At 40.7% G+C, this 13,598-nt stretch overlaps 1 protein-coding gene across 1 annotated transcript; it reads right to left on the bottom strand.

Moving 5' to 3' along the window:
* Window positions 1-1,653: 1,653 nt before the first annotated feature.
* myct1a (myc target 1a) lies at window positions 1,654-3,491 on the bottom strand. Its single transcript, XM_050058557.1, has 2 exons — window positions 3,156-3,491; window positions 1,654-2,231 (listed from the first exon to the last, which is right to left on the bottom strand). The coding sequence occupies exons 1-2, from the start codon at window positions 3,208-3,210 to the stop codon at window positions 1,684-1,686; spliced, it is 603 nt and encodes a 200-aa protein (XP_049914514.1). The 5' UTR covers window positions 3,211-3,491; the 3' UTR covers window positions 1,654-1,683.
* Between the last annotated feature and the right edge of the window lie 10,107 nt (window positions 3,492-13,598).

Below are 13,598 nucleotides of genomic sequence, written 5' to 3'. Positions count from 1 at the left end.
CTCTCGCTCAGAATTGCTACATCTATCCCCACTGCCTCGTTCTGTTGTTTGTTGATCAACACGATTTGCGGTTGGTTAGCTATCACCAGTTTGCCGATCTGGAAGTCCCACAGGATCTTAGCTTGATCATTCTCCACCACCTTAGGGGGTGTCTTCCATTCTGACCTTGGGACTTCCAGCCCATACTCAGTGCAGATGTTCCTGTACACTATGCCAGCCACTTGGTTATGGCGTTCCATGTACGCGCTTCCTGCCTGCATCTAACACCCTGCTGTTATGTGCTGAACTGTCTCAGGAGCATCTTTGCACAGTCTGCACCTGGGGTCTTGTCTGGTCTTCTGTACCAAACACTATTGTAGTTTTTTAAGTTCCCTCATCAGGAAACAGTTGTCAGACTGGACATAAAAATAATCCGTCTGCTCAGATTGTGTGGAAAGAATAATGCAGTCCAATGTAACAATTATGCAACAAATACAAACTATTGCAAAGATCACAGTGTTAATATGTTGATGCCGGTGGTACTGACTGATTGACATGAGGCTGTAGTCTGTGGTGAAGTTGCATTAGATGTGTGTTCTATTGGGAGTTTTTTAATAATGTAGTTCCCTTGTGGTCCTCACCAATGGACAACATCACAGTCTTGAAATATTATCAATATTTGTCTAACGTTGTCCAGAAAATGAAATTTTAGAAACTTCTCTAAGGTAGTTTTTGGTTACAGTATTCTAAAGGTTTTCATGTTATGTCCCTAAGATCAGGGCACTGCTTTGTTTGTTCTTGCAAACACCCAGACCACATGTTTTGTATTTAAAACAACTTTGTAATGCTTTGGATTCCAGCTTTTATTACATTAACTTATAAGCAAAGTTCAGTAAATTACATTCAAAGATAAAATACAAAAACGTCTGACATCTAATGCCCAACTTTCTTTGTCTCTCTAGCACATACAATAAAATACATGCAAACACAGACACACCGAATTACGTTAAATGCCACACTCACCCATCTGCCACAACTCTGTACAAAAACATTTGTGAGGCAGCAATTAAAACATCAAATGAGTTTAAAGCTGTCTTCACCACGTTTTGCATAGATGTGTTGTTGACACATTTTAGTAAAGTTAACACACAAACATCCACCCTTCCCTTGGGGTACACTTCATTCTCTCTGTTGCATAGATATTAGATAATCAGCAGGGACAAAGGAGACATCTTGCCTTGCAGCATTGCCCCGTCGCCAGTATGTATTTGTAAATTTTAGCCATAAAAAAACAAAAACATAGATTCTCTGCAAGCATACATGAGTGTCAATCATCACTAAATACAGACTGCTAATTTTCAAGAGGAATAATTTTTGTTCATAAGCAGCTGTTTCCACAACGCTTAGAGTATTACCTGACTCTTCTAAATAAATACTCTACAGCAGTATTGAATGATGAAAGACAAGTATGCTTATGTCAACACCAGATATATATTAACAAACCAAAAAACATACAAGACTGATTGTTGTTTCAGAGTGTTATTGTGTTGAGCAGCGCACAGAATTGACCTTCATGTCCTTCGTTGCTCCACTCAGCTTCACCTGGTCATATAAATCAATACAGATTTAGTCCAATATAATTTGTTAATCCATTTACATCTATGGGCTCATGTAGCTGTCGTCAGCCTGGTGCTCCCACTCCTCTCAGGTGCACGTTTCCTGATAAGCCCTAATAATGCTTTCATAAGCTGGAGGTGGGGTCTGTGTAGCATGGAAACCTCTCAGGCCATTGTTCCCCCAAAATGACTCAGGTCTGGGTGGGGTGGCAGCTGACTGGGCTGCTGTTTGGGCTGATCCAGCTGACGTGGTCAGAGTTGGCGTACGAGGCAACGTGGTCTGGCTCCCCTCCTCTGCTTCCCTCGCGATTTGGCTACACTGAAGTAGAGGGTGGAAGGTTGAGGCCCTGAAGCTGGATTTGTGCCCCAGCGGGTCGAGGTGATCTGGGGAGGAAGTCTGGCGGTGGAAGCTGAAAGCAGCGCTGACCAAACTGTTGTTGCTGCGCCGGTCATAGCTGCTGTTGCGGTTGAAACCTGGGCGGTTGCGGGAAGACGCGCGCAAGTGGCGGGGAGGGCGGCGGGTGATGCTGGCAGAGCCTGCTCTGCGTCTGGACATCCAGGTCAAGAGCACGTATACCAAGGCCCCCAAGACGAGGCCCACCGCCATGGACACACAGAAAGCTATGATCAGAGGGACTGTAAACAGAAACACACATGAAAAGGGATATTTTATCTTCTGTGATAGATACCCTCTTTATTCTTGGTTTCTACTTAATTTGTTTTTTATCTTTTCTGCCTCATTAACGTATTTACTTTTCAGGTTCACCGTGAGGGAGAAGAGTTTAATAATAGCTATGCACATGCAACACATCTAAATGAACTTTATCTTAAACAACAGTCTTTTTTATTCTCCCCTGGGAATAGAAGGAATTTTAATTAGAATCGATGCCTTTACAGAGATTACAAAAACATCTGTTTGTCGCAAATGGAGGATTGCCAACAGTGTCTTGCAAGATGGTGCCCCTTGACAAAATAATAATAGGCTTTCCTCTTTCATGTTTACTGGAGCAAGTACTTTGGAGACAACAAACTGATTGCATTTCATTCCTACAAAAAAAGGCACAGACTTTTCGGTCATTGCCTCTCTGCCTTGGAAGCAGTAGTGCCCACATAAGCGTGCTTTGGGAGAAGAGAGAGAATGCAGAGGCTAAGACAAATCCTTTGGACCAATGCCAGGGAAAACAAATCAATTTCCTTTCAATATAGTTAAGCATTAAACAGACTGAACCCACTTTGCTACCAGCCCATATTTCCACAGCAGCTTTTTTCTCTAACTTTTGGAAAAAGGAAAGGAGACGCTGGTCAAAAGTCATCTGGAAATGACATTTGGGAAAACGGAGGAAAAAACACTAAGAAAACATGTCAGGACTTTATAGACGTGGACTCACAATAGGTTTCTTTCTATTTTGTTTAATGAGCTTCATAAGGAATCGGGCGCACATATTGTGTCGATCTCAGAGGTGATTAAAGCTCGAATTCCTGAGAGAACAACAGTGCCAATCAGAGAAACCACATGAAAAAGACCAACTACAAGAGAAGGGAAGTTAGAAAAAAACTCACCAGCATCAAAAGACTGAAGTATTTCCAGAAAGAGATTTGTGTTGTTCTCGGCCATGACTTCGAGGAGAAGAAGAGAGACTAAGTTCAGTCTGTCTTTTACTCTCTCTTCTTCTCCCTTCTCCTCCTCTTCTGTCAATTCTTGTCCGTCTCTCTTTTCCTCTGATGGGTTTTCCTGTCCTTCTGCCTCCCCTCTTTCCTGTTCTCTCACTTTCCCACTCTGTCGTCCCTTGCTCACTTTCTCTGTCAGTGTGTCTGTCTCCCTCAGAGGGAGACTCAGCCCAGAGGCGCACAGGACTGGCGGCTAACTCTGGCAGTCGTCTTGTTTATGGAAGCGGAAAACTACACTGTCACATTTCCTGCTTTTCTGCTTGAAATTAGCAACAGGAGTGGCTTATCTATCCAGGACAGAGATCCTGGAGGTGGGGAGACGGGGTGTTGCTATAATCACTTCCTCTCCCATCATTTCCTTCAGGTTGATTAATGTAAAATGGCATCACCCTAGTGCCATAAGACTCAGCACTTTAGCTTTCACCATAGGAAAGTCCACCACACTTACCAATGTTTTTGTTCCTTTCAGAAGTGATAAAAATTTCAATCTCTCTCATGTTTCTCCCCTTTCACTACAGAGACCACAGTTTTGCCGGAAGCTGCACCAGCAGTTGCAGGCCTGAAATGGGTGCTGAAGGCAAAACCACAGCTGTAATTGATGGTGGCAATATTGTAAGTGCTTTTAATACTCAATTGTAATGATAAAAAAAAAATGCTATTCTGGTGTATTTTTAAACAGACTCTGTGGATATCTGCCTGTTCTTGTTTCCACCGTCTTTGTTAGTAAGCTCAGTCTTTCCACAGCGTCTGCCAGGTCAGCGGTGCCTGCATTGGACGTCTGGTCCTTTCCCACTTGGAGAGATCCAGTAAAAACACTGAAGTTTGATAAGATAGAAAAGCAGCAAAGCTACTCCTTCAACGCGCCAACAATTTCTTTTTTACTTTCACAAATCTGTTACTTGTGTTACTCATTTCTTGATCCCACAGTCAGCATTGTTTTAATCCTCTCCAAGCCAAATCTGCAAGCTCATCATTACAGTCAGAGGGAAGGATGCGAGTAGTCATATTGGTATGCATCTAATGTAGACCAGCTCCATTTGCCCCATCAGTTTTGAATTTTACTCTAGCGTTGATCATAAACCATCTTTCACCTTTCAATTCAACCTCAACATTAATAAAGTCCAGTGATGAAATTAATCTAAGTACTTTTACTCAAGTACTGTACTGAAGTGCAATTTTGAGGTACCTGTACTTGAGTACTTATATTTTATGCTACTTTCTACTTCTGCTCCACAACATTCATGAGGTAAATATTTTACTTTTTATGCCTCTGCCCCAGCGATAGCAGTGGCCAAAGGCATTATATTTTTGGGTTGTCCATCCGTCCATCCCATTCTCGTGAACACAATATCTAAACAACACCTCAAGGGAATTTCTTCAAATTTGGCTCAGACGTCCACTTGGACTCAAAGATTAACTGGTTAGATTTTGGTGGTCAAAGGTGAGAATTCATATGCTGATGACAAAATTTCAGTCTTAGGTCAGAGATCAACTTCACTACGACACCATAATGTTCTGCAAAAGCACTTTTCTGGCCATTTTCAATGCTATATCTCTGTAACAAAATGGGAGACATTTGATCAGATACTGAACTGATGACTCTAATCTTGGGTGCCCACCTTGAAACTGCAGTGATTCTGTTGATGGTGGGATTCTGTGCTACTGGTGGGAAGATGTGTGTGAAGCATCCATGTTTTTAGAATATGTAGCTTTTGCAGCAACATCCATATTTCATTCCATTCATAAGCATTATCAACTGTCATAGCCACATATGAGTCTGGACAGATGTGGATGTAACTCTGACTAGCTCGGCGAGGCATACAACCTCAAGGCAGTAACTCTAGTTTATCTACTACATTTACACAAAATGACCATTTGTAAATCAAATAATCCCATTGTGTTACCTTGAATCTTTTTTTTAAGAAATTTTCATTTTTCTAGCATGCTTCCAGAGAAAATGGCAACATATTGATTTATATATTGATTGGGGAGCATATTTAACAACTAGATTAAAACATTTACAAACTCTCACACAGTTTGTGCAGATTGAGTGAAAATGCATGTGTTTGGGAAGCACTGAGCATGTGTCTGGATAAAAGAGACTTGGATTATACTGCAGGAGTTGTGTGAGAGTTAATAAGCAGATGTTTTAATAGAGTTTTGCTGTCGTTAATTGCGGTTTCCTATCAGTAAATCAATATGTTGCCGTTTTCAGTGGAGGCATTTGAGAAAAGTTTTCTTCACAAATTCAAGGTAACACTACATGATTAATTGATATACAAATGGTCCTTGTCCTTTTTAAGTAAGTATGAAATTCAGGACTTTTACTTGTAACAGAGTATTTTAACACTCTAGTATTACTACTTTTTCTTAAGTAAAAGATGTAAATACTTTGTCCGTCACTGATCAAGTCAAGCTGTTAAACCTTGTCAGTGGGATGAAGAATTCTCAGATTTTCAGACAAAATCTCTGAGTGTATTATAATAAGAAGTTGACTACCTTCAGCCTTATTACTCAACTCAACTCAACTCAAACTTTATTTATAAAGCACATTTAAAACAACCAAGGTTGACCAAAGTGCTGAACAGGTCAATAGAAATAAACAAGCAAATACAATGAGGTACCTAATAGTACACCACAATAATAACCATAAGATACATAAAATACAATACAATAAAATAAAATACAAGAGTTATAAAATAAGATCAAAATAAGCTAAAATGTTTGGGTGTCCAGCTCAACCTGAGTTAAAAGCCTGAGAGAAGAAGTGGGTTTTAAGAAAAGACTTAAAAACCTCTAGGGTCTGGGCAGACCTAATGTGCAGGGGCAGGCTATTCCAGAGCCTAGGGGCAGCCGCCCCAAAGGCTCTGTCGCCTCTGGTCTTCAGCCTAGTCCTAGGAGTAGCCAGTAATAGCTGACTGGCTGATCTCAAGGCTCTGGAGGGAGCATGAAAGTGCAGGAGTTCGGTTAAATAAGGGGGTGCCAGCCCATTTAGGGCTTTAAAAACAATCAATAAAATCTTAAAATCAATTCTAAAACGCACTGGAAGCCAGTGGAGCGAGGCCAAGATTGGTGTGATGTGATCGTGTTTACGCTTTCCAGTGAGGAGGCGGGCTGCTGCGTTCTGGACAAGCTGTAGACGGTGTAGCAGTGACTGGTCAATACCGACATAAAGCGAGTTACAGTAGTCCAGACGTGAGGTTATAAAAGCATGGATTACCCTCTCTAGATTCTGGGGGGAGAGATAGCCCTTTACTTTAGCTAAAAGCCTGAGTTGATAAAAGCTGGTTTGTATTACTGATCTAACTTGTTTATCGAATTTAAAAGCACTGTCAAAGGTCACACCGAGATTTTTAACAGAGGAACGGATGTTAGGAGTGAAGGGGCCCAGAAAATCAGCAGAGTAATCGGAGGGGTCACATCCAAACATAATGATCTCTGTTTTATCCTCATTGAGATTTAAAAAGTTAGTGTCCATCCAGGATTTGACATCTTTTAAACATTCTAGCAGTGGCTGTACAGAATCCTTGCTAATGGATTTAAGGGGCAGATAGATCTGTACATCATCTGCAAAACAGTGAAAAGGTATGTTGTGTTTCTTAAAAATCAACCCTAATGGCAGCATGTACAGCAAGAAGAGGATGGGGCCCAAAATGGAGCCTTGGGGGACACCGCAGGTGAGAGGAGCCGTAGCTGAGTTGAATTCCCCTAAGTTAACTGAGAAGCTCCGATCAGTGAGGTAGGACTGAAACCATAGAAGGGCAGTACCTGTGATACCCACCCACTGTTCCAGGCGAGACAGGAGGATCCTATGATCTACGGTATCAAAGGCTGCTGACAGGTCAAGCAGCACCAGAACAGCAGAGTTACATGAATCAACAGTTGACAAAAGATCGTTAAAAACCCTCAAAAGTGCTGTTTCAGTGCTGTGATGTGGTTTAAAGCCAGACTGGAACTTTTCATACATGTCATGGGCCACTAGGAATGATTGCAGCTGAGTAAAGACCACTTTCTCCAAAACCTTGGACAAAAATGGTAATTTGGAGATTGGTCTGTAGTTTGACAGGAGAGAGGGGTCCAGGTTTTTCTTTTTTATAAGGGGCTGCACTACAGCATGTTTGAGAGCAGCTGGAACACACCCTGAGCTAAGGCAGGTATTTATGACAGCAAGAACAGTGGACCCCACAGTACCAAAAACATCTTTGAAGAGGCGAGAGGGAATGCTGTCAGAGGGACAGTTAGTCGGCCGCAGATGCTTAACTATATCTGATAGTGAGGAGAAGAGATCTGGCTCAAACTGGTCAAAGACAGCAGGTAAAGGAGGCACAGTGGGGTCAGGACCAGGGGCAGTGAGAGTGGAAGCAACTTATTACTACCAAGTAAAGAGAGAGAATAGCCTGGCCAAAGCCTGCACTTCCTTTAATTGTCAGCTGTGTTGTAAAACCTGTCGAAAATAACCAGCAAACACCCTTAACACACTGCGAAATAGAATGTGTAGCCATTGTGTTCTGTCGTAGAGTAATTGGAGTGTAATGGGCTCATAGGTGGAGGAGATATTCTCTGAGCTAGTTCATGGCCTTATCAAAATGTCATAGGGCAGAGTGGTGGCAAATTACAGCGTGTAGTCCTTAAGATCTTAGCTTTCTGTAAGGATGTCAAACTTAAAGGCAGCAATGAAGGTTGTACTATATTAGTGCTTTGTTGTTAAAATATACAGAACAGTTTCTAAATTTGCTGATATGATGAATCAGTATCGTATTAGTCTCCTCAACAGCAGCCTTATCAATTTGGCCATAACTCAAGAATTCATAAGCTTATGACAAAATTTTACACAAGTCCAATAGAATAAAATTATGAAGTGATGACATTTTATATCTTAAAGGTCAACTTCACTGTGACTTTTCTGGTCATTTTTAATGCCATATCTCAGTAACAAAAGGGAGATGTTTGATTAGATACTTAATCTGTAACACTAATTGTGGGTGTCAGCCTTGAAACTGTGCTGACCCGATAGATCTTCTGTGCTGCCGGGGGGAAGATGTGTGTGAAGCCTCTTGAAATATATAGCTTCTTTGCAGCAACATCCATATTTGAAGCATTGTAAACTGTCATTGCTTCATATGAGTCTGGACAGACTTTAATGTAAACTGTAACTACAGCTTGACTGGTTCACAGAGGCATACAATCACAAGGCGGTAATTCCAGTTTACAAATAAGATAACACCACTATGGCCAGTAATATTTGGATTTCCAGAGGCTGAGCCAACCACCAGGGACTGACAAGTCCCCACTGTTTTCCCTTTATTCCCTCTTTGACCAGTAGATGGAGTGATACTCCAGGATAATTTCTAGTAGCAGCTCATCTCTTCATGTGTCCTGCATCAGAGAGCAGGTCCACCCCCAACCTGTCTATTAAACATGCTGACTTGCCTGTTTTAAATAGTCCGAATGAAAAAAAACATCCAGGTTAGCAGACAAACATGAATTCACAGAAATAGTGTAGGAGCTGAGGTAACGTCTCATATTTTATCATGCAAACTGCTCTTTTTAATGTGTGTTACAGTGTGTTTGCTGGGCAACACATACAGACTACTATATTGCATACATGCACAGCATCATACATTGTACATATATATTACGTACATAGTGCAGCTCAATGAGGAATAGATGTAAGGCAGTGATTTGATGTATAGTTTTAGCGATATTTAGGAAAACTTGAAGCCTTTTTTTAAAAGGTGTTGCAAATTAAATCCATATCTTTCTTAAACCTTATAACCCTGGTATACATTTGGCTACAGACATCAGTAAAACTCATTTAACATCATTTGTAAGTCTAAAAGATTTGCTCCCAGTGTTTAAGGAAAAATCAATACTAGTTTAAATGGCTTGTATAAACAGCTTATTTGCAGTACATAAAATACAGTTACTAAACAGCATTTCCCTCTTTGGCATTGTTGTCTACCTGCATGTCAAAATCAACACAAACTTTCTAATGAGATTTTAGAAAACTGCTGACTATGCATGAAAGAGATTACCATACGGGCGGTCTTGGTCCCAGCTCTCTGCCTGTGCAATGATTAGATAAGAAACAGATTTTAATGGGGAAGGGTCTGACTACTATGGGAAGATTTCCTATTGACCATGTGCTTTGTCTGTGCTCTCTGCTCCCCTCTGCTGCAGCAGTATCTGCTCTCTCTTTTGCTGAATCTGTTTGGTCCTGAGGGGCGCTGAACGGTAGAGGTCACCCCGAGCCGAGCTGCGTAAAAATGTAGGAATCAGCAGTCCACCTCTGCTGCAGAGGAGCCGGCCAATCCAACTAAATCCCACAATTTATCACACTGGCAAGTCAAACAACTGATCCTAACAGCGTAACTATTTTATATATTTTCATATAGGATGAAGTGCTGATTTAGTTGTTACTGAGTGGGTTGAGGCTAAACTACCGAGGTAATTGATTTGCTCCTGTTTTTTTTGTGACAGTTGTGGTTGTGTAGGCTTTGAATTTAGATGGATTATATATTTTTAGGCATGTATTTGGCATATTCTGGCTATATCATGTTGTCATTTTCATCGCTGACACAGAAACTTGCATATAGAATTTATTTGGTGGTTAGCTTTGCCAGTAACACCCCATAATATATAGTTGCCTGCTTTTGGGAATGAGAGTTTTTCACATTTAACAGTTCCTAAATCTAAAAATCACCCCTCCCCCACATCATTTTGGCTAAGAGTGTGTTTCCCCCTAGTAAACATCATATTTACTCAGTCACTGTAGACAAACGCTACACAGCAGAGCTTCAAAAGGGAGCACAGACAATGAAAATATCAAGAAATCTGGACTCACAAATAGATTGTGGAGAGCTGTTCTGTTGTCATGTAGATTCACAACCATAAAATCACCCTCAGTCACCTGCTTCTCATGACACCAGCTTATTAACATAAGGCCGTACTATAAATTAATCCTAAAGCAGATTGTACTACCCTGTCATCACAACAGATTGAATTGCACTACATCTGTGCATTAATTCAGTGTCATTCATTTACCAAAACTGAGGAGAGGATCTGTGATCAATAATAATTTATCTATATTTTTCATGCCCACTCCTCCATCTTTCACTTTGCTGAATTAAAGCTGTGTCCAGAGCAGTGTAGCTCCCCTTTCAGCTCCTCTAAGAGCTCTCCTGAGATGACGATGAAAGGACTTGTCTAATGGGATTACACATCGCGATAAGTGCTCAGAGCCTAGTGGTTCATCACACCTCCCGCCTGCATTTCAAAGAGTGGCATTGAGCTGCTGTGCTGTAGCATATATCGGATATAGAGTTTTGGGGAGATGATTTATCGGCAGGGGTGTGTTTTTCTCGACTGTTTACTTGTATCACTTATTTTCTTTGCAACTGCTGAATGTGCTTGTGTCCTCATGTTTTATTTTAAAGGAAAAAATCCACTTGGATGAAATTTCCATTAGGTCTTTGGTGAAATTGCTGCCCAGGTTTTGATTTGTGAATTAGACCAAATCCCCCTTAAACCCGAGCAGCAGCAGGGAAGATGGAAATGATGATGTCATGAGATAAATCCTGGAGCGGCTCAATAAGAGGTGAGTAATGTAGCAGCCCATAGTAAACTACTATAAGAGCACACGTGGTGATTTCTCTAAAAAAAACAAGGACATTTTCTGAGTAACATCTGGAAGCCCTACATCCTAATGACATTCTTTGTTAATGTTATACTTAAATAGTTTATCCTCTTCAGTTTATCACATTAATTATGTCATGATTGGGTTCATTGCCCCTAATTCATCTTTCTTTTACAGTTTTAATCATTAAACTAATAAAGATAAAATAACTGAAATGAAATGTTGCCAAAAAGTGAAAGAAAGGAACAAAGTGTACCTCAGGAGCCCACTTAAATTAATCCATCAAGATGTGCACTTCTATACATACTGTATGGCCACACTGATAGTAGTTAAATGACCATATATATATGTATATATTGTATACATCCACTAATCTACATGCACCGTTACACACAGATCTTCTCAATTGCCTCCTTGATTTGAATTTACGTAGCACAGCCATTTAGCCCATCTTGTTTCAATGCTGATTTTTTTCCCCCGATGCTTTTTATATGTCTCTACTGGTTTGTTCTCTAGTTGTTCTTTCCATTTGTCTGCATTTAGGCTTACGTTTTGTCTCAATTTCTTGTAAAGATTTATCAAGGAGTTATTATCAGTATTCTAAGTAAATAATTATACCTTTTGTCCATTATTTAAGGTGGCATTATACCTAATCAAATAAATGAATTCTGGGCTCATAGAGATTTTCATGTTTTGCTTCCAACTACCCAGTCAAATAGAAGTAATTTAAAGTTGATGTCTTTTTTTTAATAGTTTTTATAGCAGTTATCGGTGAAAAACATAAGCAAACAATAAACACATTACGTCTTTATAGGTCACCGTTTCTTCACATTTTCTTTTCCCTGCCTACTCTACTACCCAGCCCAACTGATGAACAACAACACATCACAGAAAAAAGGTTAAAATAAAGTAAAGAAAGAAGTGAAATGGGAAGACAGTGATTACTAACGAAAATCATAATAATCATAATACTAACAATGGGGTACATAAGTAGATGACTAGAAAAAAAGTGGAAAGAAAAAAAAAGGTAAAATAAATATGGAAAAATGCAATTTTTCTAATAGGCCACATAACCAGTATCTAATTAATTTGCAGCAACCACAGAAAGTGTCATCTTATATATAATTAAGCCAAGTCATGATGCTCTGATTTTGTCACAGGAAGATTGCAATGTTAGTTTTGTTTTAGGGTCAGTTTAACCTTGACACAGTTAAGATGGTGCACGCCCTCCAGCGCACCTGGTAAGAGTGTGTCCCCCATATAGGCTGAGACCCTTACAGCAGCCTGGGTTCAAATCTGACCCGTGATCCTTTGCTGTGTGTCATCCCTCCTACCTCACACCTTTCTTGTCAATCTACAAAGGCAAAAATGCAAAAAAGAAAAAAAAAAATCTTCAAAAAAACAAAACAAAACAGGATGAGTAATGTGCTGATGTCATCAGAGGTGAGGTTTGCTGCAGCTAATTCTGTCCTCTTTTCTTCCCTTGTTGTATCTCTCTTGTGCTGACAAACACTTTCTCTCCCACACTCACAAACGCAACACACATCTTAGTGGCACCAGTTGGCATGAGAAGATAACTGGCACGCTATTGGTCCTGATGTCTCTGTGAGAAGGAAGAGCCATCCCTTGTGATTGGACAGCAGGTGGCAGTGCTTGCAGACCCAGGAAGCTGTCTTGTCTGCAGAAGTAAAAGGCATACTGTATGTGATTGCTCGCATACACACATACAGTATGCACTTACATCATCATCAGGGGAGGAGCTTCTATCAGAGTGAAGATTGCAGACTGCCACTGCAACAGGGATGACTTAATAAGAGAAACACAGCAACATGGACATGCTTCAGCCTTGACAGCCTGCAGTCAGTGTGAAAGCACAGAACTACTGCAGTCCTATCTGAGCCCTGATCACAGCATGACAGCCCTGCCAGGGTGACGCACTGGAGTTGGGACGTGACTTTGGTGACCTCAGGACAGCATCATAGCATCATGGCATCACCCAGGCACTACGGACACCCTGCTCGGGATATTGCCAATGTGATGCAGAAGCTGCAAGGTAGGTGTAAAATGCTTACTCACTCACACTGCTCCACCTCGTTTGCAGCGTTTTTAGAGGTGACCTAGTGCTTAGCATGACACTGCAGAACAGTATGAGCTAGAGACACTTACAATTACTATAAAAATGTCCTACATGCACCTTATCTTTTCTGACCCTGTGAAGTCTGGAGGTTTGTTGTTCTAGTTTATTTGGCTTATAAATGTTTGGTATGGGAAGGACATACCTCAATTAGATATGCACTATCACGGCATGCAGTACTCAAGTACATTGGACATTTTTAGGTTATTATCACTAATGTTCTGTCTAACATTCAGTTGCCATCAGTGTGTTAGTTTCCCTTACTTTTGGTGGAGTTTTTTCCTCATGATAAGAGAATGGAGACATAGATGTGTGCAGCTGCTAGTCTGTGCGTAGAACTGTGCAATAAGGCAGATTCAATGCCATAAAATTATGATTTTTTTTTTTGGGGGGGGGGGGGGAGTAAACCTGTGTGTGTCAGATTATTGCATTGTTCTTGTATGAATTTACTGTCTGTGTTTATGAGTGCACATGCTGGCTGTGTGTTTGCTGTGTGTATGCTTGCACGTGCACACGTACAGTGCAGTATGTGCATAGATAGACTGGGAAGCAGACAATAGGAAAG

The sequence above is a fragment of the Epinephelus moara genome, chromosome 12 (genome assembly GCF_006386435.1).
Source record: "Epinephelus moara isolate mb chromosome 12, YSFRI_EMoa_1.0, whole genome shotgun sequence".
NCBI classification, from domain to species: Eukaryota; Metazoa; Chordata; class Actinopteri; order Perciformes; family Serranidae; genus Epinephelus; species Epinephelus moara.
Note: the sequence above shows the minus strand (reverse complement) of the source record. Positions and strands in the feature narration are given on the sequence as shown.